At 53.8% G+C, this 22,272-nt stretch overlaps 1 protein-coding gene across 4 annotated transcripts in view; it reads right to left on the reverse strand.

Moving 5' to 3' along the window:
* SORBS3 (sorbin and SH3 domain containing 3) overlaps positions 1-14,451 on the reverse strand; it is a 23,913-nt gene extending 9,462 nt beyond the window's left edge. Inside the window, exons 1-11 of one of the 4 annotated variants that reach the window (XM_019631577.1) lie at positions 14,298-14,451; positions 9,602-9,758; positions 9,213-9,285; positions 7,568-7,761; positions 6,616-6,679; positions 4,198-4,236; positions 3,647-3,740; positions 1,794-1,884; positions 1,471-1,557; positions 1,318-1,371; positions 399-485 (exon numbers count right to left, since the gene is read on the reverse strand). In XM_019631577.1, coding sequence (XP_019487122.1) covers positions 399-485; positions 1,318-1,371; positions 1,471-1,557; positions 1,794-1,884; positions 3,647-3,740; positions 4,198-4,236; positions 6,616-6,679; positions 7,568-7,761; positions 9,213-9,285; positions 9,602-9,758; positions 14,298-14,404 — 1,047 coding nt within the window. In that variant the 5' untranslated portion in view covers positions 14,405-14,451. Of the gene's footprint in view, positions 1-398; positions 486-1,317; positions 1,372-1,470; positions 1,558-1,793; positions 1,885-3,646; positions 3,741-4,197; positions 4,237-6,615; positions 6,680-7,567; positions 7,762-9,212; positions 9,331-9,601; positions 9,759-12,199; positions 12,305-14,297 lie in introns of those variants that run through there. The other 3 variants (XM_019631576.1, XM_019631575.1, XM_019631578.1) reach the window with 3 other exon arrangements.
* Positions 14,452-22,272: the final 7,821 nt, after the last annotated feature.

Below are 22,272 nucleotides of genomic sequence, written 5' to 3' on the forward strand. Positions count from 1 at the left end.
GGCGGAGAGACGCGGGTCTGGAGTCGCCGCGGGCGGGCGGGCCGGGAACCAGGAGTGGCCAAGGAGCCGGGGGAGGGAGATATGAAAGAGGGAGGGAGGCCCTGGCGAGCCGGCCGGGTAGCGGCGGGGGTCCCTGCGGGCTGAGGTCCGGGGGCGGGGCGGGGAGCCCCCGCACCCCGACGTCAGGCTGACGCGGACTCGGCCTGGAAGGGTTCTTAGAAGTCACTTGGAAAAGTCCACGCCCAGTCTTTTCTAGAGGAGCGCGCCGTACAGGGATGAAAGTCTGCCCAAGGTGGCGCCGAGAGCGGCCCGAGGGACACCTCTTGCCTCCCACCCAAGCCCGGGTGCTGCAGGCTCCCGGGCCCAGCATCCCCCAGGAGAGGATGGGGGGCCGGTACCTGGGGGGATGGCTGCCGGGTCTCAATGGCCCGCAGGTCCTTGTCCAGCTCCGCACTCAGCTTGGCCAGCTCTCTCTCCAGCAGGACCTGGGGCGGATAATGGGGAGACTTGGGCAGTGGGAAAGGGGGGGGGTCACGACGACGACGGGAAAGCAGTGCACAGTGTGTGTGTGTGTGGGGGGCTGGTCAAAGGTCAGGTATGAGAAGCTCAGCGGGCAGCAGGACAAAGCACACAGTGCTTGCATAAAGGGCAGTCTCAGGGCACTGAGAACAGGCTCCTTGCCTGTGTGCCTGCGCCCAGGTGTGTCCGGGTGTCAGGAGAGCCTTGCCGCAGCCTCTCACGGGCGCCTCCCTCCTGACCCAGCTCACCCATCTGGTACTCGCCCGATAGTCCCTTAGGACTTCCTGACAGTGCCTTAGTACCATTCTTCTTTGTCCTGTTACATCTTTGTTCAACAGCCTGCAGGGCTCCCGGTTTCCTCTCCCATCAAGTCTTCCATGGCCTTCCACACCCTGGCTTCACTGTCCCCAGCCTGCTTCCCTTCCCACTGCCCACCCGGCCGTCCAGGCTTTGCCTCTATGCCTCCCCCACCCTCAGTGCCCCTCTCTCTGCCCTACCAACCCCTCGGGACTCTTTAGAGCCCATTTCATGAACCTTTCATGATAATTCCAGTCCACATTGACCACTCCCTTCTTTGCTCCTCCTTTGGTCAACACATGTTTGAGTGCCTACTGTATGCCAGGCACTGTCCTTGGTGCTGGGGATACAGAGGTAAACTGTATGGAACTGGAGAGGATCGCAGCTTTGGGTCCATGGCCTTTGTCCATAGTCACTGGGGCCAACCAACACCTCCCAGAATCTCCCTCACTTGTCCCCCTACATTGCTGTCCCCCCCCCCAACTTCCATGCTGCACTCACCTCAATGGGCTGGGACGGCTTCTCAACAGGGTCATCCACCAATGGTTTCTTGGGCTGAGGGTGGGAAGGGCGAGTCAGAGGGGGTGAACTCGCTTTCCAAAATGCACTCGCCGAGGGTTGCGTCCACTCCCAGAGGACCAGGCCCACACTCACCTTCTGCCCTGTCTCTAGTTCTTGCAGAAACTGGTTCCAAGATTCTTCTGTCCAGACATTGTCCGCTTTCTCTCGGCATCTGGGCACCTGCATGGGTGTGGGTGGGCATCAGCTTGGGTGGTGGGGTACTGTGACACTGGGCAGGCTCAAAAAGCAGGCTTTCAGGCCACGGCCTCACCCCTATGCCCGCCAGTTCCCTCCCAAGGATTCTGGGCTTTCCTGGCTGCGCAGGCCCCAGCTGAAAGGGGCTCTGTCCATAGCGGAGCCTGGCCAAAGAGCACAGGCTGCGGGGGGCAAGGTGGCGAGGATGCTGGGCAGGTTACCCGATTTGGGGCCTGGTGCCGCGAAGAGGAGGTTCCATGATTACAGTTGAAGGTGCTTCTAGGAAACTCTTCAGAAAGACCCCAGCTTCTTCTAAAGAAAGGGAAGGGCATCTTTTCAGTTTCCTTTTAGGGAAACTGGCATAAGTGAGAACACAGCCCTGGTAGTGGGAGCTGCACACCCCCCTGCACCCCTCCCCCCCTCCTGCCCATCCCATCCCCACCTGCTCTGGGCTGTGGAGCCGTGTTAAATAGTGGAAAGTGGTGAGGCCCAAGTTCAAATCCCAGCTCCACCACTTGGCTGTGCTACCTTTTGTCAAGTTACTGAACTCTCAGAGTCTCAGATTCTGCAATGTTGAGACGAGTGCCACCTGCACAAGGGTGTGGTGAGGCTTAGGCGAGATGCCCAGGAGAAGACACACGCATGTGCTCCATGAGTGGCCAGTCCCTTTCCTGCTGTCCTTGGTGAAGAGTCTGCATTTGTATTCAGTCTGGCCCCAAGACTGTGGCTATGTATGTTTGTGCTTATTGGATAAAGACTTACTGGTCTTTCTGGCGGCCACGCCGAGTGGTCTTGCATCCATGCCCAAGGGTATGGAACTACATCCTCGTTCAAGTAAAACCCAGAGCAGAAAAGGAGGCTGCAGCCCCACCCAGGAGCCCTGCTCAAGTTATTTCTGCTCCCTGGGTCTCAGTGCCCTGCGGGCACTGGATTCAGTGAGGTCATCTAGAATGTCCTCTAGCCACATTCCAGGCACTGTATTGTCACATTTGCCTTAGTCCCCTTCCAGGGCTCCCTTCTTGGCTAGCTTAACTGTTCCAGCCTCTGTTGAGTTTGAATGTTGCCACTAAGTGGAATCACTGTACCAAGCTTATCAAATGATGGAATGAATGTCTGACCGGAGGGTCAGTGTTTATTGGCTGTAATGATGACTCTATTCTCTATTTTAAAAATAATATTGGTAGTAATCATGATAAGGAGAATGGAATACATCGTTCCTAATTTCAGGAAGCTCTAGTCATACTTAAGCCTGTATATTAATAATGTTTGTGGAGACTTGCTATGCACCTTAATCCTTAGAATCGCCCTATGATCCCCACTTAACAGATGGGGAAACTGAGGCTTAGATTGGTTAAGTTGCCCAAGGTCACAAGGTCACATGGCTAGGGGCAGCACATTGGCTTGAATCCAGAACTCTGGGTCCAAGTCTTGAGCTGTTAGCTTCTGTCTGATTGGTGATGCCTTGAGCCCCGGCCAGCTATGGCTATGCTGATGAGGTTAATCTAATCCCCTCACCCCTGGAAAGGAATAAGAGCCTCATTGATTTCACTGAGAGCAAAGCTTCCCATTCCCAAAGTAGAGTTGAGCCCTCCAGGCCCTGGCAGCTCCGGCTGGGCCTGTGTGGTTGGCACAGAGAAAAGCCGCTGCACCCTTCACTTCTCTGGAGGGGCTCCTGTCTCAGAGGCATCTGGGAGGAAAGTAGGGATCCTCCACCCCCTTTTGTTTTTCTCTCAGGCTTTAGAGTGGATGGCCATAGGTCCACACCTAGCCGTGGGCCCCCCTCCCTCTACTCCATGTGACCTGTGGTTCTTTTGGGATGAGTTCCTGCTGCCAACCGCAAAAGCATCACAAAGGGGTCCTGACCAAGAATGGGTGCAAAGTCCACCTCTGCCCGCCATTCCCTTTGGGCCCTGACAGGGAGGGGAGTATCTGGAGCAATGGGGACCCTGAGAGGAGGCTGAGCCCTACCGGCCAGCTCCAAGGCTGTGCTGGCTATGGCCACCAGGGGGTGCCAGTTTCATAGGAAGCCAGCGCCCCTCGCAGCCCTCCCGCCCTTGCCCACCATGGCTCTCACCCACTCAGAGAGGAGGCCAGGCCTGGCCTGGAGGCAGGTCTTTGCTGGGGCCCTGGATGCCTTGAGTCTGCAGAGGTGGCACAGGAGGAAGCCACTGAAGGTGGGAGAAGACAGTCAGGGGTGCGGGGAGATGAGAGCAGGGGTTGAGGGTGCCTGGCTGACCACTGGAGGGCCTGGCACCCGTGCCCACCCACTCTCCTGGGTGGCTCACGTGGACAGGGGTGGTGCTGCAGACCACTAAGTGTGGGCTTGGCGCTAAGAGCTTTACACTCTTCACTAAATCTTCCAAACAGCTCTGGGGTGGGCGGAGTCCCCATTTTACAGATGAGGAAAGAGAGGCCCAGAGAAATCAGTCAGGGCTGGGCGTTCGCTGAACAGTGACGCTGAGGCTCTTAATTACCACCTACCAGGGGATTTGGAGCTCACCAGAAATGGGCTATACAAACTTCTCAAGTTGAACTAAGCCAGCTGGGGAGCCCCAGAGCCAGGTGTGGCTGCAGGGAGGGGCAAATGCAGGGCCAGGCTGGGGTGGGCCACCCGCACCCCCTCACCTTTGGGTGCTTCCTCAAAGGGCCAGTCCAGCTGCAGGTCTGCGGGAGCAGAAAGGACCGGGTCAGGGATGGCACAGCAAAGGAGGACTGGGCACCCTGTGAGGCTGCCTCAGCCGCTCCCAGCCTCCCTCCTGCCTAGAGCAGGGGCCGAGGGGCTGAGTCAGAGCCTGAAGAATGTCCCGAGGGAGGGAAGGAATTAGGAGGGCAGTTCTGGGGAGGGCCTCGAGTGCCTTTGGCAGACTTAGGGCTTGAGTGAGCCAACCTGGGCAGTGGATGTGCCCAAATCCTTCTCGTCCTCCCTCCCGGTTCCCACACACACCCTCTCCCTGACCTTTGCAGACCTGCCCCCACCATGTCAGGTCGGGGAAGGTGCACTTCCTCTTCTCCCTTGTTCCCCTTCTGCACCCTCTTCTAAATGCTCGTCGTCCGTCCCCCCTGTGCCCAGACCCCCTCCTCATGGTGCTCATAACTTTCCGGGGCCTCCTAGGAAAAACTGCTGACCAGCCCACCCGCTTGATCCCCTTGGCAGACAGACATGCCCCCGCAGCTCCTCAAATGCCAATTAGAACGCTCTCAAGATCCCACACCTTCCTCCAGCTCCTGGAGTTTTCTGCTTTCCTTTGCGGCAAATGGCTGGACATAACTCACTCCCCGTCCCCAGTTCCCCCTCTTGCTAAGCAGGCTTTAGCCTTCCCACTCTTGCTCCAGCCACTGTTCTCAGGGGGTGGTGACCTCCACATTACCAAATCAAACGGTCAGTGGGACTGGCCGTCAGCGGCTTTGGTCGCAGTGGATCCCTTCCTCCTTTTGGAATTCCTTTTCCACTTGGCCTCAAGGGACCCCTCTTCCTCCTGCCTCCTGACTGCCCCTTCTTAGTCTGGTGGCTGATTCCTGCTTATCTCAGGAACCACTAACCATCCCAGTGCCCAGGGCTCAGTCCTTGGGCCTCTGTCTCTCCGTCTCCCTAGGTGATCTTCTCCAGTCTTCTGGCTTAAAAAATAACACCTATTCCAGGGATTCCGAGCCTTGGCTGTACATTAGAATTACTTGGGAAGCTTTACATCAAAATCTCTGAGCAACAGTTGGTTAGAGCGCAGTGCTCATAACACCTAGGTTGCCAGTTCAGTCCCCGCATGGGCCACGGAGCTGTGCCCTCCACAGCGAGATTGAAACAACTACCTGACTTGGAGCTGATGGGTCCTGGAAAAAACACACTGTTCCCCAATTAACAAAAAAAAAGAAAAGAAAAATCTCAGAGCGAGTCCCAGGTATTTCCATCTGCAGCCCAGGCCTGGCCCCTGAGACACAGACTTGTGTTTTAACTGGCTACTCAATGTCTCCACTCAGATGCACCATGTCCAAAACTGTGGGCCTCTTACACCCGCACCTCCCACAGTCTTCCCTGCATTTCTAAACAGCAACTCCATCCTTTGACCTGCTCGGGTTTAAAGTCATACTGTGACTCCTCTCTTTCATGGCCCATCTAATCCATCAGCAAATTCCCGTCACTTGGTCTTCGAATCTCACCAGGTCCAACTGCTATTGCCCTGGTCTGAGACACTGTCACTTCTAGCCTCCTAGCTGGTCCCCTGCCTCCACCCCTGGTCCCATCTCTTCCTGACCTGGCTGCCAGAGCGAGCCTTCCCAGCCATCACTTATCAGAGCATGCCCCCGGCTCTTGCAGAGTAAAAGCCTAAGTCCTTATAATGTCCCCAGTGGCCCTTTGTGACCAGATCCCATCTCCCAGCACATGCCCCCTCTTACTCCAGTCCAGTGTCTCCATGATGCTCTAGCATATGCCAGACCTGCTCCTGCCTCTGGGTCTCTGGAGCCCCCTCTGGTGCAGCACCCCCACCCCCACCCCCACCCTGCAGGGCTAACTTGACTCCCTGAACTCTGCTCAGCTGCCACTTAGCAGGGGCCTTCCCTGGCCAGTCTTTCTCCCTGGGCTCTCCCTGGCCCTTTGCTCCCGAGCACTGACCACCATCTGCCATATTGAGTATTTATCTGTTTATTCTCTGTCTCCCTCTGTCTTAAGCTTCACTAGGGGAAGGACAGTCTTGTTCCCTGTTTTATCTTCAGAACCTAGAATAGTGCACGGTACATTGTAAGTGCTCAGATGGTCAAAGGACTGACTGAATGCATGAGTGACCTCACGGCTTTCCCGTACCCACACAGGAAACCGGACAGTGTCTGGTCATTGTCCCCCCCCCCTCCCCGCCCCAAGGACAGGGTGGCTCCTTCCTTGGCCTGTGTTAGGGACCAGTCACCACAGAGCCTGGGGTGGGTGGAGAAGGCCTCCCTGAGCAGGCCAGGTCCCTTTCCACCCCTCCCTCCCCAGGGGCCAGATTCCACCCCTCCCTCCCCAGGGGCCAGAACCTACTCAGGCAGAAAGGGGGCCCTGGAAGTGCGCTTCACCTGGCATTTTCCGGTGAATCTGCTGGAACATTCTCCGGTACCAGTCCCTGGGGCTGTCAACACTCTGGGACCAGAAAAGACAAAGTCAGGCCATGCTCCCAACATCAAGCCACAGAAGTTTTTCCCTACGGGGGTCGTTTCTCTGGCTACCCTAGAAGCCCCAGTGGGTGGGCCACTGTGGTGTCTTTAATGACAATATCTTTGTATAGCATGTGATATATAAATGAGATCTATAGAAGGATCTCCATCAGCAATGATCCCTAAGCTGTGAGATTTGGGGGGGGGCGGGGGGGTTTACACTTCTTTGCTTTGCTTTTCTATATTTCTGATGTTTCTACAAAGAACACGTGCTTCTACGTAATGAAAAATAAAAGCAATAATAATATAGGGGAAATGGTATTTCGTATCCCCTGCCTCACGTGAGACTCAAGACAGCCCTGGGAGGCAGGAAGGGTATGTCGCTGACTTCAGGTTCAGATGAGGAGGTGCAGAACTAGAGGCGGGTGGCTGGCTCACAACAGGCATGGGGGTGGAAGGCGGGCAGAGCCCCTCGGAGCCTGGACCCAGGATCCATCCATGGCCCCCACAGCGTGAGGCCTTCTCACTCAGGACTCTTGCTCACTCATTCAGCCAGTCCTTCACTCAGCAACCATTTCACGAGCACTGTGCCAGGCCCTGGGTCAGCCCTTACAGCAGTCACCCTCCGCCTTTGAGAGCCTGGGGGGCATTCTAGATCCTCCCTTAAAACACAAACCACTTGTGCAACTCAGACACACCAGTGCCCGTAATTTTATGGGGCTCACAATCCCCCGAAACCCATCACAGTGGAATCCCTGTTTTAGTCTGGAATGTTTGGGGACAGCCTTGGTTGCCCTCACTTTAATTCACAGAAGTGGAGTTCAGTGTGGGTCCCTGGGCCCCATCTATCAGTGGCCCCCAGCCCTGGACTCACAGATCGGGGGGCAATAGGCATGCCGCTCTCATCCACGGGCCCGATTCCCTCGTACTTGACCCAGCGCTTGTCCCGGCGTTTGCTGTCCTTGGTCCACGTGGCTGACCAGTTCTGGGGATGCTGGGAGGCTGGAGTCTTCTGGGTCCCTGACGGCCGGCTCCCAGGGCCTGGCCAGGTCTGATACCAAGCAGGGTCTGCGGGCATGTGCATGACAGCATTAGCAACGGGCAGGGGTCCCACCTGACCTTGCTTGTCCCTTAGCTCCTCAGAATATTGGTCCCTGTGGGTTTGAATGTTTCAACATCTCCTTGTCTGAGTTGATGACGCAGACTCTACAAACCTCCCCATTCCCAGCAGCACCACAGGCCTATTTGTTTATTTTTTAGTTACAGTGAATAAAAATGGATTTTGTCTTGAGAAATCTGTGCCCACCCCACCCTGTTTTCCTGGGGCTGTCCTAAGAGCTTCCATCCGGAATCAAGGCTGGGAATCATCACTGGCAGAGAATGCTGGGGATGTCCTGGCTGGGGAGGCAGCGGGGAGTGGGTGGGGGCTGGGGGGTGGCACAGAAAAGATGCTGGCTTGGAGGGGACAACCTGAAGTCAGACCCTCGCTTTGCCATCTACTGGCTGTGTGACCTTGGACACAGCAATCAAACACCACCTTCCCCCCACCACCCAGGGCCTCAGTTTCTACTTCTATATAACTAAGGGTCATCATGGCAAGGGTTCAGGGAGATCTAGTGGGTGTGACGATGCCCAGCACGGTGCCTCACGCATAGTCAAGAGGCTCTGGATGGGGGGCAGAAGCCCATTCCCTAGACCCCAGAGCCTTCAGCCCCCAGATCCTCAGTCAGCGTAGCAGCATAAAGGCTCCAGGGTGTGACTCAGCTCAGCCTCTGTAAATAAGCATCTCTGAGACTCAGTTCCTCACTGGGAACATGTCAACACTTTGCCAGGATGCGGAGGGATTAAGTGGCATAAGGTTTGTAAAGTGTCTTTACAGTGTCCAACATGTTCTAAGAGCACAACAATCATGTGTTAAATGTATAAACGGCTTGACACCGTGCCTGCCTCATGGGAATGCTCAATAGAGGATGCTGGCCTCTCAGGAGGAGTGGGCCTCCCCAGAGTGGGCCGGAACAAAGAATGCTCCAGGATCGCCTCGACCCCGTGGCCCAGGCTGGGGTGACTCATAGAAGCCCAGGAGCTGACAGACTTTCAGAGCTTGTGCTGGGCTGATGAGTACAGAGTGCAGCAGTCCTTAGGGCCTGTCGTGGGGTTCGGCCTCCACACCCTTCTACAGCCAACATATACTCACATTCCTCTCCCCGTCCATTCCCAATCTGAGCTACTCCCTGTCCAGCTGGAGGTCCCCCCAGCCCCCACAGCAATGTCCCCGGCACACTTCCTTCCCCTGGCACTGGGGGGTAGAGAGGGGGAAGGATGTGTCAGCCTGTTCTCTCCCACAGCTTTCACTCTCACAGGCCAGCATGCGCACACAGAAAGGGGCAGTTAGCTGAGCTCAGAGGCCCCCTACCCGCTCCTGCCCAGCACAGGATGGTGCCAGATGGCAGGGCCCAGGGAGCTCTGATCCCCCACCCCCACACGGGGCTTCTGGAGCAGGTTTTCCTGAGCAGACCCACCTGGGTGCTGGGAAGCATCCCTCCTTGTTGGGAAGTACCCATTGCACACGGTCCTGGGCGCGGGGTCATGGAACTGGAAATTAAGGGTGTTGGAGCCACCATTCCGGATCACCGGCACCTGTGGGGAGGGGCCAGGAGCGGCAGCTCAGGCCCAGAAGTTTCCGCAGAAGGGTGGGAGGGATGGCTGCCAGGGCACAGCCATACCCCATGCTGAGGGCTTGAGGACCAGCCTGACCCTTTTGCAAGAAGCCAGCAAGCGCTATCTTCCCTAGGGCTAGCTTCCAACCCCCTTCCCGCCCTCCAGTCCTTTCATCCTTCTGCTCCCCACCTGTCCTGCAAGGTCCCCACCAACTGCGGGCCCACAGTAACCCTCTCTATTGTTCACTCACCCGTGTCCCCCGGGAGGATGACCCTACGTGGGCTCGGAGGTGGCCAGGGATGAAGTCATCCAGGCTGAGCCCAGCTGGGAGGCTGCAGGGTGGGGCCTGCATGCTTGGGTCAAGGTCGGAGGACTCCGGGTGTGCCAGTGGCTCCTCTGCGTGTCCTCTGTGGGGAAACAGGGAGGAAGAGAAAGCCCTGCTGGGCCTGGGTTGCCTGTACCCTCGGGTCGGGAGGGAGGGGACAGCTGTGGGAGAGGGTCAGGGCCAGCTGAGTGGGAGCTCCAGGACCCAGGAAACAGGCCACTGTGGGCACCCGCCTGAAGGCTGCCAGTGCCGGCTCCCAGAGGTACAATGGGCTGCTTGTTAGGCCCTGGGCAGGAGCTCCGGGTGGGAGTGGGGGAGGGGAGGCCAGGCGAGGAGGAGGGGAGGCTGGCCAGGAGCGGACCTGCTGGACAAAGCCTCAGGCAGGCCTGCTGGCCAGCCCCTCTGGGGCGCTCACTGCACAGTCAGCCTGCTCCCCCAGAGGGAAGGCAGACGGAACTGGGGCAGCTGGCAGAGGAGGCCTGGGCACTCGGGACTTTGTTTCAGTTCCTTCTGCGTCCCCCAGTCCCTGTGTGAGCATCTCCTCCCCAGCAGGCACGGGGGTTCCTCAGGCCCAGGAAGAGGCCCTGGGCAACAGCAAGGCCACCCACCTAAGGCCCAGCAGGGCTAAGGTTCCAGGGAGGAGGAGAGCGTGGGGGCATTTCCAGGCAGCAGGAACCACTCCTTCTGAACTCAGAGGAGTGAGTATAAGCTCCCTTTTTCGGCCTCTTTGGCTTAAACTGATGCCTCAGAGGGATCAAGGTGTCAGTGAGGGGTGGGGGCAGAGAGGGAAGCAGTGGTTAAGAGCAAAGTTGGACTTGTGTGTGGAGGGGTGCTTCTCTCTCTCTCTCTCTCTCTCTCTCTCTCTCTCTCTCTCTCTCCCTCTCCCTCTCTCTCTCCCCCAAACCTCCAGGCTGTTTTTTTCAACAGAGGATCTTCCTGGGAGCAGCAAACCTGATGAGCCAGCTAGGTTCTTTTGCCCCATGCAAAGGTTAAGTCAGGGGAAGGGGCTCCAGGCAGCCAGGAGAGGGAGGCAGTGGGGCTGTCAGGCAGGGCTTTGTTTCCCAGAGAGCCGTGGTACGGAGCTGGTCCCTCCTCACCTGTGCTGTTGGACTGGGCCAGAAGCAGAGTCAACCTTCGCCACCTTCTGGGGCTGGCCCAATCCTGGCATTTTTGTTTACTTAGGCTTGTGTGTGCCTGTGGTCTGGGGGTGCACGGGAATGCAGCCAGGGCCTTGTGAAGTGCTGTGTGTGTGGTGGAATGTAAGGGCAGTGCTGTGAATGGGACTTGAGGGCGGACCACGGGGTAGGGGCATGTGAGCAGCATGGGGGTTGTGGGTGCAGAGGGGTGTCAGCTATCAGTGTGTGTGTGGGTGCAGTCACACAAGCAGCACAAGAGTTATGGAGACCAGAGGGGATGCAAGCACTGCTGTGATGACTTCTGTACCCAGTCCCTGATCAGGCCATGGCAGGCTGGAGGGTATAGGCAAGGCAGGGGCAATTCCCTGTCTCTGGTGAGTGGGGATTCCTTCTGACCCTTGAAAGACCTACTGGGGGCAGAGCTTTTCTGTGCCCGCCCCTGGCTGTGGGGAGAGTAGAGGCTGAAGCTGGAGGGAGGGTCAGTGCACCAGCTGGATTGAATTAGAACTCCTACCAAAAGCAAAGCATGCAGACACGCCCCAGCTCCTGCTGTTTTCTCCCCTCCTTGCAGAGGAAATCGAGGCAGAGGCGAGTGGGAGGCCTGGAGGCCTAGGCTGGGGGCAGGCTGGTTCCTAGCAGCACACCCCTCCCTGCCCAGCTGACTGCTTAAGGCTGTTTAGAGGTCAGCATCAGCAGTCCCTACTCATGAGCTGACCCGGCCTCCTTCCCTGCCTGCCTGTCCCACCCTGCTGTGCTCAGTGAGAAAAGCCCTCTGGCAGAGAGAGGGGGGCAGGAGGTCCCCACACCACCACCGGATTTTTCAGGGGTGGCTGATCCTTGGGGGCTGAGTCTGACCCTCCCCAACACTGCTGCTCCCTATGGCACCCCTCCTCCCCCAGAGACATGCAAGGGGGAGGTGGGGAAGGGTGGGCTAAGTTTTTCTCCTAGCAGCCCTGCCAGGGGTACGGGGGAAATTGGTCAGAGGGTCTGGCAGAAGACTGAGGGTGCCAGGAAATCTCAGGGGTCCTCCCAGATTTCACACTGGGTGTCCTTCACCCCGGCAGCCAGCTCTAAAGGGCTGGAAGAGGTGAAATGGTTCTGCTGTAGTCCAGGACTCCTTCCCACCTGCAAGAACTGCCCTGGCTTTGGGGGCTCAGCCCTAGGCGCCTTCCCGGGTATTTTCCAGCTATGAGTCCACGTGGACACGACAGGTTTTCTCGAATTTCGCTTTTTTTGTTTTGAGGGAGACTTCTTACCTCTTTCCACCCCCGAGTTTGGGGCAAGGACCCCAAGGGGCGGGCTCTGTGCCTTCCTTTCAGGCTGGGCGCGGGTGCCTCCCCGACTGCGCCCCCGCCTCCTCTCCGCCCCCTGTCCTCCAGACACCTACCTTCCACAGCGAGCAGGTGGAGGGGACCGAGGACGCCCGGGAGGGCAGGAGCATCTCGGCCGGGCTCCTGCCTGGTGCGGCAGCGGCGGGCCCTCGGGGAGGGCGGGCAGGGAGCGGACGGGGCTGCCGTCCGCCCTCGTGACTGGGTTAGGACGGGCTCCGCGAGGCTGGGCGCCCGAGGAGGAAGAGGGATGGACGGGGCCGAGCGCGCGCGGGGAGGAAGGACTGGAGAGGCGCGAGCGGGCGGCGGGCGGCCTCCCTCCAATCTGGCCTGTGAGCCGGGGGTGGGGAGGGCGGGGGCTCGGGCCCGCAGCCCGGACGTGCGAGTGGCCTCCGTCGGGGCGCGCCGCGAGGACGCTGTGGCCCCGGCCGAGGGGGCCGGGCCGGCCGCGCGGAGGCGCCGGGAGGGGCCGCCAGGGTCCCTGGGGAGCCAGCTCTGGTTTCCCAGCTGCCTCCCCGGCCCCCACCGCCCGGCTGGCGTCGGTGCGGGCGCGGGGGGTGGGGAGCGCCACTCAGAGTTTCCAGCGACATTTCCAGCGGGTGGGAAGGGAGCCGCTGCACTGCGAAGCCAGGACGGAGGGCACGAGGGATTAAAGAGCCGGGTCCAGCCAGCAACTGATACGGAGCCGGCAGCCCGGAGACGGAACCGATCTGCAGACGGGCTGGGGCCGAGACAGAGCCCCACGATACGGAGCCGGCAGCCCGGAGACGGAACCGATCTGCAGACGGGCTGGGGCCGAGACAGCGCCCCATGAGCCGAGGGGCCTAGCGGACCAAGGGAGGGCCCCGCTGCCTCCCCCCGCACTTGAGAGAGCGATTTGGGGCTTGCGTAAGCGCGCGTCCGGGCGTGTACAAACAAATACACGCGCGCGCGGGCGCCGCCAAAGCGGGCGCTGCTCACACACGTGCAAGCCCCGCGGAGGACAGCCCGGGGAGGAAACCGGCCGAATGCAGCGGTCCCCCAGGCGAGGCGCGCCCCTGAAGAGGATGAGGGCGGCGCCCTTTGGCGGGCACGGGGTGACCCGGTCTTGGTGTTCCCACACACCGGCATTTGTTTTGATCTCGCTGCTTTTCCGCTGTTCCCGCTGCTCTGACACCGGTCCCAGGAGCCCGCGCCCATTGGACACCGGCCCCTCCGGCCATCCGTCTGTTCCCTCTCCCCCAGGCCCCTGTGTGCGCACAGGGCCTGTGATAGGAAGTGACGGTGCTCAATGAATGTCACTGTGAATGGGAAGACTCGGGAGTACTTCTTAGCCCCTGGCTCGGCCCTGGGACGCCAAGTCCCCAAACAAACACATAGCAAATAGGTTATTAGGCAATTTCAGATTTGGGGGGTGTTCAGTTATAAATTACGAAAATATGAAAACATTTATTGCATAGGTACAGGATGTAGGATTGGTGCCCTGAGGCCACCATGTACTTTAGAGTGTTTTCCAGGTTCATTATTCAACTGAAAAGTTGAGAAGGAAGGGAATGCAGAAAAGATGAAACATTTTTTTAAAAAATCCCTACCATCACTGATGCTGTTAGCTTTATCTTTTCTCAATTGCGTTAAAAGGGCTACCCAGGTTGTGGTGAACCAGCGCGAAATAATATCCCTAGTGAACAGCGGAAGGAGGGATGTTGAGGTTGAGAAGAAGCTGGAGAGAGGGAGGCTGCTGGCTGGCCTCCAGGGTCTGCAGGGCTGCGTGTGGAAACAGACCCGCTGAGCTAGCGCAAGAGGGACCATTGGGTGCACACATGGAAGCCGGTGGCAAGGTTTCCAAGGAACAGCTTCTCAGTGATGACAGGGGTTCCAAGTCTGCCTGTTGTGGGGCATCCTTGTAAAGGCACTTGTCGCACTGAGCAGGGAGCCGAATGGGATCCCCTCTCAGGCCCTTCCAAGAATCTGTGATCTTTCCCAGAACACTGAAGGGATGAGGAGGGGACGGTAGCACCGCCCAGAGAAGACAGCTGCAGAAAGGAGGGCTGGTGGTCGTGCGTTTTCCCTGCTCCGAAGCTTGGACACTTACTTCCCCACCCCGCAGTCACCATCCCCTTCCCTCCCTCAGACACAAAATACGTGCCCATTTCCCTTGTCACCGGTTTTGTTCCCCACCTGTCACGGTCCTCACGACTAAGAAGGGCCACATCTCGTTCATGTTCTTCCTTGTTCTCCAAAGATGGTGACGCTGAAGTTCTTCCAACTCCAGGAACCCTGGTCATGCCCCCTCTCGCCAGCAGCAAGCTTCTCTTATTCTCTAGAGCTCTGACCTGGACTCCAAGATAAATATTTAATGTGGAGGGTGCAGCTGAGCTGACCAAGGTCTCAACTTCCTGTTTCTCAAAGGGAGGTGGCGGCCATGGGGCAAGGAGCTGGGGCCTGGCTACCAGTGTCGTCTCTATGGGAACAGGGAGTCCAGTAGACAGCTCTGCTTGTAGGAGGCAGGGTAGGCCCCGCTGGGGGCCTGAGCTTGTCTCCAGAGCTGTTTCGACGTCTGCCTGTCTACTGAGGCCCAGGCTTCGCTGGGGTCATCACCTTCTCTCTCAGCTCGGCCTGCTTTTCCCTGGAACCAGTGGGACTCACTCCCCTTCCCAGAGTCTTAGGCTATGTCCTTGGCCCGAGGAGAGGCTATAACAGGATCCCTCCACCATGTTCCCTTGGTGTCCCCTCAGCCTCATAGAAGAAAGGATGAGACATTGGTGGGAGCAGAGAGCATAAGGCACCTTGACGGACACCTCCCTTTCTGCCCATAGCCAGGGAGCAGAAACCCTCCTCTTTGAAAAGTGGGAGATTAAAGGGGGAAAAGGAGCAAAATCCAGAGATTCAGCCAAGAACCAGGTGTCTGATTGCTCAGCTCCTCCCTGCAGCCTCAGCTCTATCGCTGCCGGCCCAGGCAGCTGGCACGGTTAGGGAGAGCCTGGGGGTAGGGAAGGCGGTCCTAGGTAACACGGCTGTTGTCAACAACAGAGCTGCCGCCTTTCAGCGATGCGCTATCTTCCAGTCTCCCTTATCTTCCAACAGGGCCCTCCCTCCCTGTGACTCTCTCCCCATCTCTGGCGCTGCCTTTTGCCAGGGGCCACCTCTGCCTTCTCAGCGCCACCTGAGCCATAGTAAACACAGTTACATAACTGCTCTATTTTCCTGGCTATCTGATCCTGGTCAGCAGTACACCCCACCCCCCACCTTCTTTTGTTCTGAGGACTACACCCCAAGACACCCATGTCAACAGAGCGGTAGGCCTGTCCCCACCCACCACCCTAAGGCGTGACTAGCCAAGAGACTACCAATAGATGTGGCTCTTCCCCAGGAAGGGGAGGGCAGGGTGGCTGTTCCTACCGGAATGCAGGTCACTCTGAAAGCCAACCTCTGTCACCCAGAGGAAGGATGAATGCAAAGAGTACTCAAGTAGCTTTTTATGGTGAGCAGGGTGAGCAGAGAATCCAGTTTTATTTCTCAAGTGGGAAAAAAGAAGCCAGGGTTCCCAGAAGACATAAATCTGAACTCTCCTTTCTCGAGCAGTGACTTTATCTGGCGTGGGGAGCCTCGCATTCAGATGTCACCCTCAGATCTACCCTGAGCAGCCAAGTGGCACCCTGGCTCTGTGCCTCAGCCCCCTCCCCCGGTACTAGACAAAGGAGGGGCATCTGCTATGCCTTCTCTCCTCCTCCATAGAGATGGACTCTGGTATGTCCTTTAGGTAGGTTTTGAGCAGGTTTTTATTTGTGCTCTCAGAAGAGTGTTCTCTTCCTGCCAGCGGAACTGAGCAAGCAGACCAGATTGGATTAGCAAAGAAAGCACTGTCCCTTCAGAAGAGTTCAAACTTCTCTAGAAAGGAAGACCACCGTGACCCAACAGTGAGGAAGTGAAACAACAGTACAAATCTGGAATGTGTTTCATCCGCTGGGTTCCAGCCTCCTGGGTTCCCTCCTGATTCCAGCTCCTGCTAATGCCACGTTCTCCTGATGGCCGTCTATGCCAAACCCTCACGGGAACAGAAGAGGAACATAAGAGACCTACCAATAGGCTTGGAAGATTCTCCTAAGCTGACAACAGCATGACCTGGGCCATCTGGAATCCAACATTTTTGGTACAGTCACTGTACAGTAAGGGACCTCTGTGAGTGAAAACATACTGGGTCCAGGTCAAGTTGGGGCCGGGCAGCCCAGCTGAGAGAGTGGATCCCCATGGGAAGAGAGAATGAGGCTCTCAGGCCTGCCTCACACAGACCTTTCCATAGCATATGCATGATGTAACTGGGATCTATCTAGTCAGGCTTCTCGGAGTCAATCGTCTAAATCCCAAAGGCTGTGAGAGAGCTCGGCCTTTTGTCCAATTATCTAGTCTATCTTTAAGGAAGCCTTTCTACTGACATCACAGCAACCACTGTTCGTTCACTCGCTTCCTCCTTTTATAGATGAGCAAACAAGCACAAGGCGCGGATGGGGTGTCTTTGAGAAGAACTGAGCTGGACGAATCTCTTTTAGTTCTCAGGAAAGAAAGAGCAAGTGGTTGTCAGCTCTTTAGGAAACAGATTTTATAAGGCAAGGATAAATAAGTGATGACCTCAGAGGGAAAACTCGGCCAAGTTAACTCAGCCACAAAGGGCACACAGACCAGGAGCTGGAAAACTAGGTCTGCATCAACCTTCTTTCCTAGTGCAGAGAAGCCGAGATGAGGAGGATAAGAGGGCCGAGTGGTTGGCCAGTAGACACCGCGAGGTCGTGCTCTGGCCTTGGAACAAAGAATAACCTTGTCTTCCCAACTCCTTGAATTCTATGATGAGCCTTCTGACTGTAGCAACATTAAAAAGACTGCTGCCTCATTTACCATGAAGTGATTAAACCACTGCATCCAAATTAAACAGGCTTTCTTTCTAAAGCCTAAAAGTCACTATATAAAACCAAAAAGGCCACACAATTTACACATAGCAGCCAAGAAAGTGGGGATTCAATGTAGGAAGAGTGAGAGGTAAATGTGAATTTGCATTTGAGTTCTTAATTTCCAGGCTTAAAACAAAAAAAAAAATTTGTTTTTCACAACACTGGAAATAAGAGTAAATATTATCTCATTTTACCAAAGGTTTAGCTGAGGTGTAAGAACATTGCTAAGTTGGGATGCTATTTATTGGGAAACGTGCCAATATGCATTCACTCATCTTATCTGAAATTAGAAATCTGGGCTCGCTTTCCAGCCTATAAATTGCACTGTGGCCCTTAATGTCACTGTCTTTAAGAGTCAAACTGCCTTACGCAGGCCTGGCAGGCCCTGGATTTAGCCTTTCTACCTCTACTGCCATAACTGATAGAACCCCCTCACTGACACATTTTCCGTTCCGAGGGCCCCGGGCACTTGCCCAGTGGAGGTTATTTTTCCTGCTGACTCCATGGCACCTCATGATTTTTCTACTTTTCAGAGGAAATCAAGAGGCTGACACGGCCTTTTCTTAAGAGTCCAACTCCACATTCGACTCCTCTCTGGCTTCTTCAACTTCCCCGAAGATGGAATCCATCCATGTCTATTATTAGGATCGCATGCCGAGTTATTAAATTACTATGATAGTTATTTTTATCTTGTGTGAGGATGATTTTCTTCCTTTTCTTCAAGTAGCGGCCTCTGCCGGAGAAGTCACAGAAGGAGCTGGGGCTGCAGTATGAGTTAGTGGTGGGCAGGGTGCCAGGAAGGAGGCCGGGGCAAGGCAGTGGCTTCTGAGTGGGAGGCTCAGCAACGCCACTGCTGCCACGCCGCTGGCTTATAACTAAAGGGCTGAACCGGTGGAGGAAAGTGGTCTTTTTTTTACTGTGAGGGGATTCCTTTCCTTGAGAGGGCAATTCCTTGGCATTATCAGACCCCAGACCAGACATCGAACGTCAGGCTTTCCCTTGGCTTGTGGAATCATGGCATGGGGAAGGGCCAAATGTAAGTGCCTCCACCAGAAATAAAGAAAATAAAGACAAAGGGAGCCACGACAGTTATTTCATTTTAAGGGTGTTTTCTTCTTTTTTTAAAAGACGGCTTCCAATTTACAATGAAGTTTTAACACATGAGTTTCTTGTTCACAAAAGACTCATTAATTGATTTCTAGCCAATAAATAACATTTCCACCATTTTACCATAACTGAAAACAAGAAAAAGCAAGTAATCTCTAAGCACGAGGAAATAACCCATCATCCAAGAAAGCCTTAAAAAAACAAGCACACCAACAGCTAGTCTCAGATGTCTGACCACCAATTTTGGAAGCGAAACCAGATTCTTTCTTGGAAAATGCCTGCTGACACTTCTATTAGGAAAAATGACTATTGGTCACAGTGTACTGAGAAAGGAAAAGTGGGGGGGTTCATGACAGCATCTTCACCGCGTTTCTCTGACAGACGAAAAAAACGCATCTTTACTGCCGCAAATCAAGATCTACAGTAGGCCTCCTGCTTATTAATGCTCTTTTCCTTTAACGTGTGAAACAAAAAAAAATTTGGAGACGGCTATGTCAAGGGCGTGAAGGGAGGCTGGGCAATAACTTACAGGAAGGCAGCGTGCATGGCCCTACTTCAGAGCTGCTTGGAGGGATGGTCCACATCCATGTCTGCGCTCCTTGATCTTAAGCCACCTAGACTTGTCATGAGGATGTAGGAGAGAAGTCTCACACAAAGATGTTATTTAACAAGTCTTGCCAAGGTTGCTGGGGGAGGCCAAGGCCTCCTGGGAGAGAATATACTCTCCAGTATCACCCTGACCTTTGTGACTGCATAGATGAAGGCAGCTAACCCTGACCCCACTCCCTCTGGCTGGCTAGACATAGGCAGGCCAGGTCACAAATGTCAAAGTAGTATAGGCTCCCTCTTTCACTATGTCAGTGGCACAGTTCTCTGCTCAACTCACGATGAGAGTAACAACCCTGTTTTTCGACTATACAACCTTCTTCCTCTACACATACCTAGCTCTTTCTTATGGCTTTCCTGTGAGCGTTGCATCTCAGCAGTGCTGAGGTGGGACTGTGGTAATACAGCACTTCAGAACTGTCCCCCAGGTAATCCAGGCTCTCCTCAGCTATTGCTGGAGCTCCCCAGGCTGCCTTTTACTCCTTCTTGTAGCAGATTTCAGAAAAGATGTGGACCAGGTACCAGACAAGGTGGTATCCATGGTTACAACCCCAGATAATTTAGAAAGCTGGAGCCTCATTCCCATAACTGGGGGATATTTGCCCTCTCTCTGAAATCTTTTCTGCCTGGCTAGGTAGGGAATGCTGAATAATGCCTTGGGAAAAAGTGGGTTCCACCGTTACTATAACAACTGTAATAAATATTGGGGATTCTAGAATATCTCAACAGAACTTTCTGGGTTTGGAAAAAACTTTTAATAACCAAAACTGGAGGGAAAAATAGGATAATTAACACCAAGAAAAATTCTACATCAGTCAATCTGGAGCAAGCCCTTCCTAAAAACCATTTTAAATGACTGGTCACCCAGACTGGTCAAGATGAACTTAATTCTCAAGACCCTGAGTTTTCCATTTATAGATAAGGTAGTAAAAAATTATTGAGATTGGCTGCAATATTTACATAAAACAGGGAGGGCAGAAGGAACAGATTTCAGTCTTATTCTGGGAGACTGGACAGACTCTCAAGTGATGACCATGAGCAGTAAGCCCAGCTGTACCTCATGTAGTCATGGCTTATAATATTTTTCTTATGGAGTGCAGCTGCCTCAAACTTTGTTTTAAAATTAGAAGAGTATCTAAGGGACAACACCAAGGCTGAAAGTTCCCAAACTTCTCCAATTTTAAGAAATCCTACTCTTGCTTCTTAATGTCATTAAATAATGATATTCTGTTGACAAAACAATAAGAGTTTCTCTTTACCTATTTTGAACAGTGTCAGGAAATCATACTCAAGTTAATAGGATAAAAAACTGTGTAGGAACCAGAAAAGACAATAGATAAAAGGGTATGAAAAATACTGATACTCCTGGAGAGTCTGGTTCTTGTATCCCTAAGCCAGGAGTCATATCAGGCCCATCAGACCGTGATGAGCAATTTTCACTTTGCTGGTTAATATCTAGTTGCAAAAGGCCAGGGAATCAGCAATGTCCATACCCAAATCCAGCGCTACCTTGAGGTTTTAAAGAAAACACGCTCCTTTTGTCTTAGCATCCCTTCTTTCTCTCTCTCCCTCCCTCCCTCTCTCTCTTTCACACACACACACACACACACACACACACACACACAAACACACCCCGGCTTATTGTTTTTTGATTGTTTGTTTGGTTTTTGCTCCAAATGTTCAGAACACATAGCTTTTAAAAGGATGTATGTTTTGAACTTCTGTTAGATGAGTTTTTAAACATTTATTTAAAAAATAGGTCATCTGATCAATTTGAAATTTCTTATGATGTGGATGTAGGCAAAATTGGGAAAACTGGTCCTTGGGAAGTGTTATTTTTAAAATGATATTTCACTAACATTTACAAAGAAACCCTCCGACGTGTCTAGGGAACTGATGTAAGAAGTGGTCCGTTTTTTCCCACCAGATGAGACAAGTCGGAGAAAATAAGGTCCCTGTGGACTTTAAAGTGAAGGAGAACAAGAGAAAAGTAATTTTAGCATCTTTAGAACATGCAGGGGGAAGATTTAATAGAAGAGGCTTTGAAAACAGAAATACTCAGCTCTGACAGCCGTTAGAATACTTGATATGCTGGCACTAGGCAGGAATAGTAGTTCTAAGGCAAATCCAGGGCAGACAACCAGCCATCTTGGGAGCTACTTTTAGATTAAAACATTAAAAAATATGCTGAAACCCTCCAGTGAAGTCTAGGGTAAAAGTACAAGTACTGTGATAACAATAAAGTCCTAAGATTCATGCCTTCTAAACTGTCTTGAGTCATGGGTGCCAATGTATATGCAGATACACTGAGTGAAGGTCTCACTGTAAGAAGCTATCTTACAGACACATTTAACACACAGCTTTCTAAGTTGTTGAAATACACACCCCAGCTTTCTACAGAACATACGAAATACCTTTGCCTTTAGAATTCAGCAGTTTTCAAACCTAACTTCCTTCAAGAGCTATTGTTGCTCTATTTTAAGCTCATTCTGATTTTCTTGAATGATGACCTCTCACCTCTCTGCTCTGGCCTATCCTTCAACAGCTCAAAGGGTACCTGTGAGGTACATCCTTTGGCCATGCCTCTGTCAAGGAAACGTGTTTCTCTGTGAGAAGATAAAAGACATTCCTAAATAATCATCCATTTCACTAGTACAATAGTCGTTTTTGCTTATAAGGATGTGTAATAACTATTTCACGACTTGCCTGCTGATTGAAGCCCCTAAGAGTTGTTTCTACCTGTGGATTGTGTGTGTAAGACAACAGCCTCAATGAAAAGGTGCAAGGGATCGGGGACCCCCATCTATCAAATGTGTCATGTGGATTGACTTTCATTTTAGGTGAGATTTCCAAAACAAACCACAGGTTTTCTCTCCTTCCCCAATATCCTACCTATCTTTTAACAGAGCAATCCATGCCACCAGATTCCAATCCCCCAAATGCTTTGATCTCTGTCATAGACACATTGGGAACTGTTAGCAAAAGGTTTCTGTTGTCCTTGAAGCTCTGAACATAAACTAGTACTGTCTGGGATACTTGCTTCTGTGCTAGACTCCTACATCCCAATGACATTAAGGAATTCCATCAATATGCACGTTGGTATAGTGTTGCCCAGACATGCACATGAGCATTATGTCATGGCACCTGTCACCAGGCTACGCCAAAAATGGGAACTGAGGATCCCTGACATTTCCTTCACTAGTTGGTTGTGACTTGGAAGATTATGCAAACATTATATCCGAACACTTGTTTTTGTATCCCAAAATATGCTGACAGACACTGACATACGGTGCGATCTAATGGGTGTTGAAAGATGGAGAACCATCTCTGTAACTCATATAGAAGTTGTGAAATCCTCACTCATCCAGTGCCCCTTCGCAAGACTTCCACTTCATAAGGGGATCATTCTACCCTGATCAGTTTCCATCACCCCAGCTGGTTTCCAAAACGCTGACACAGAAAAAGGGAAAGACAATGGGGAGAATAGATGCTACAAC

This window comes from Hipposideros armiger, unplaced genomic scaffold, assembly GCF_001890085.2.
Source record: "Hipposideros armiger isolate ML-2016 unplaced genomic scaffold, ASM189008v1 scaffold_1015, whole genome shotgun sequence".
In the NCBI taxonomy this organism is placed as follows: Eukaryota; Metazoa; Chordata; class Mammalia; order Chiroptera; family Hipposideridae; genus Hipposideros; species Hipposideros armiger.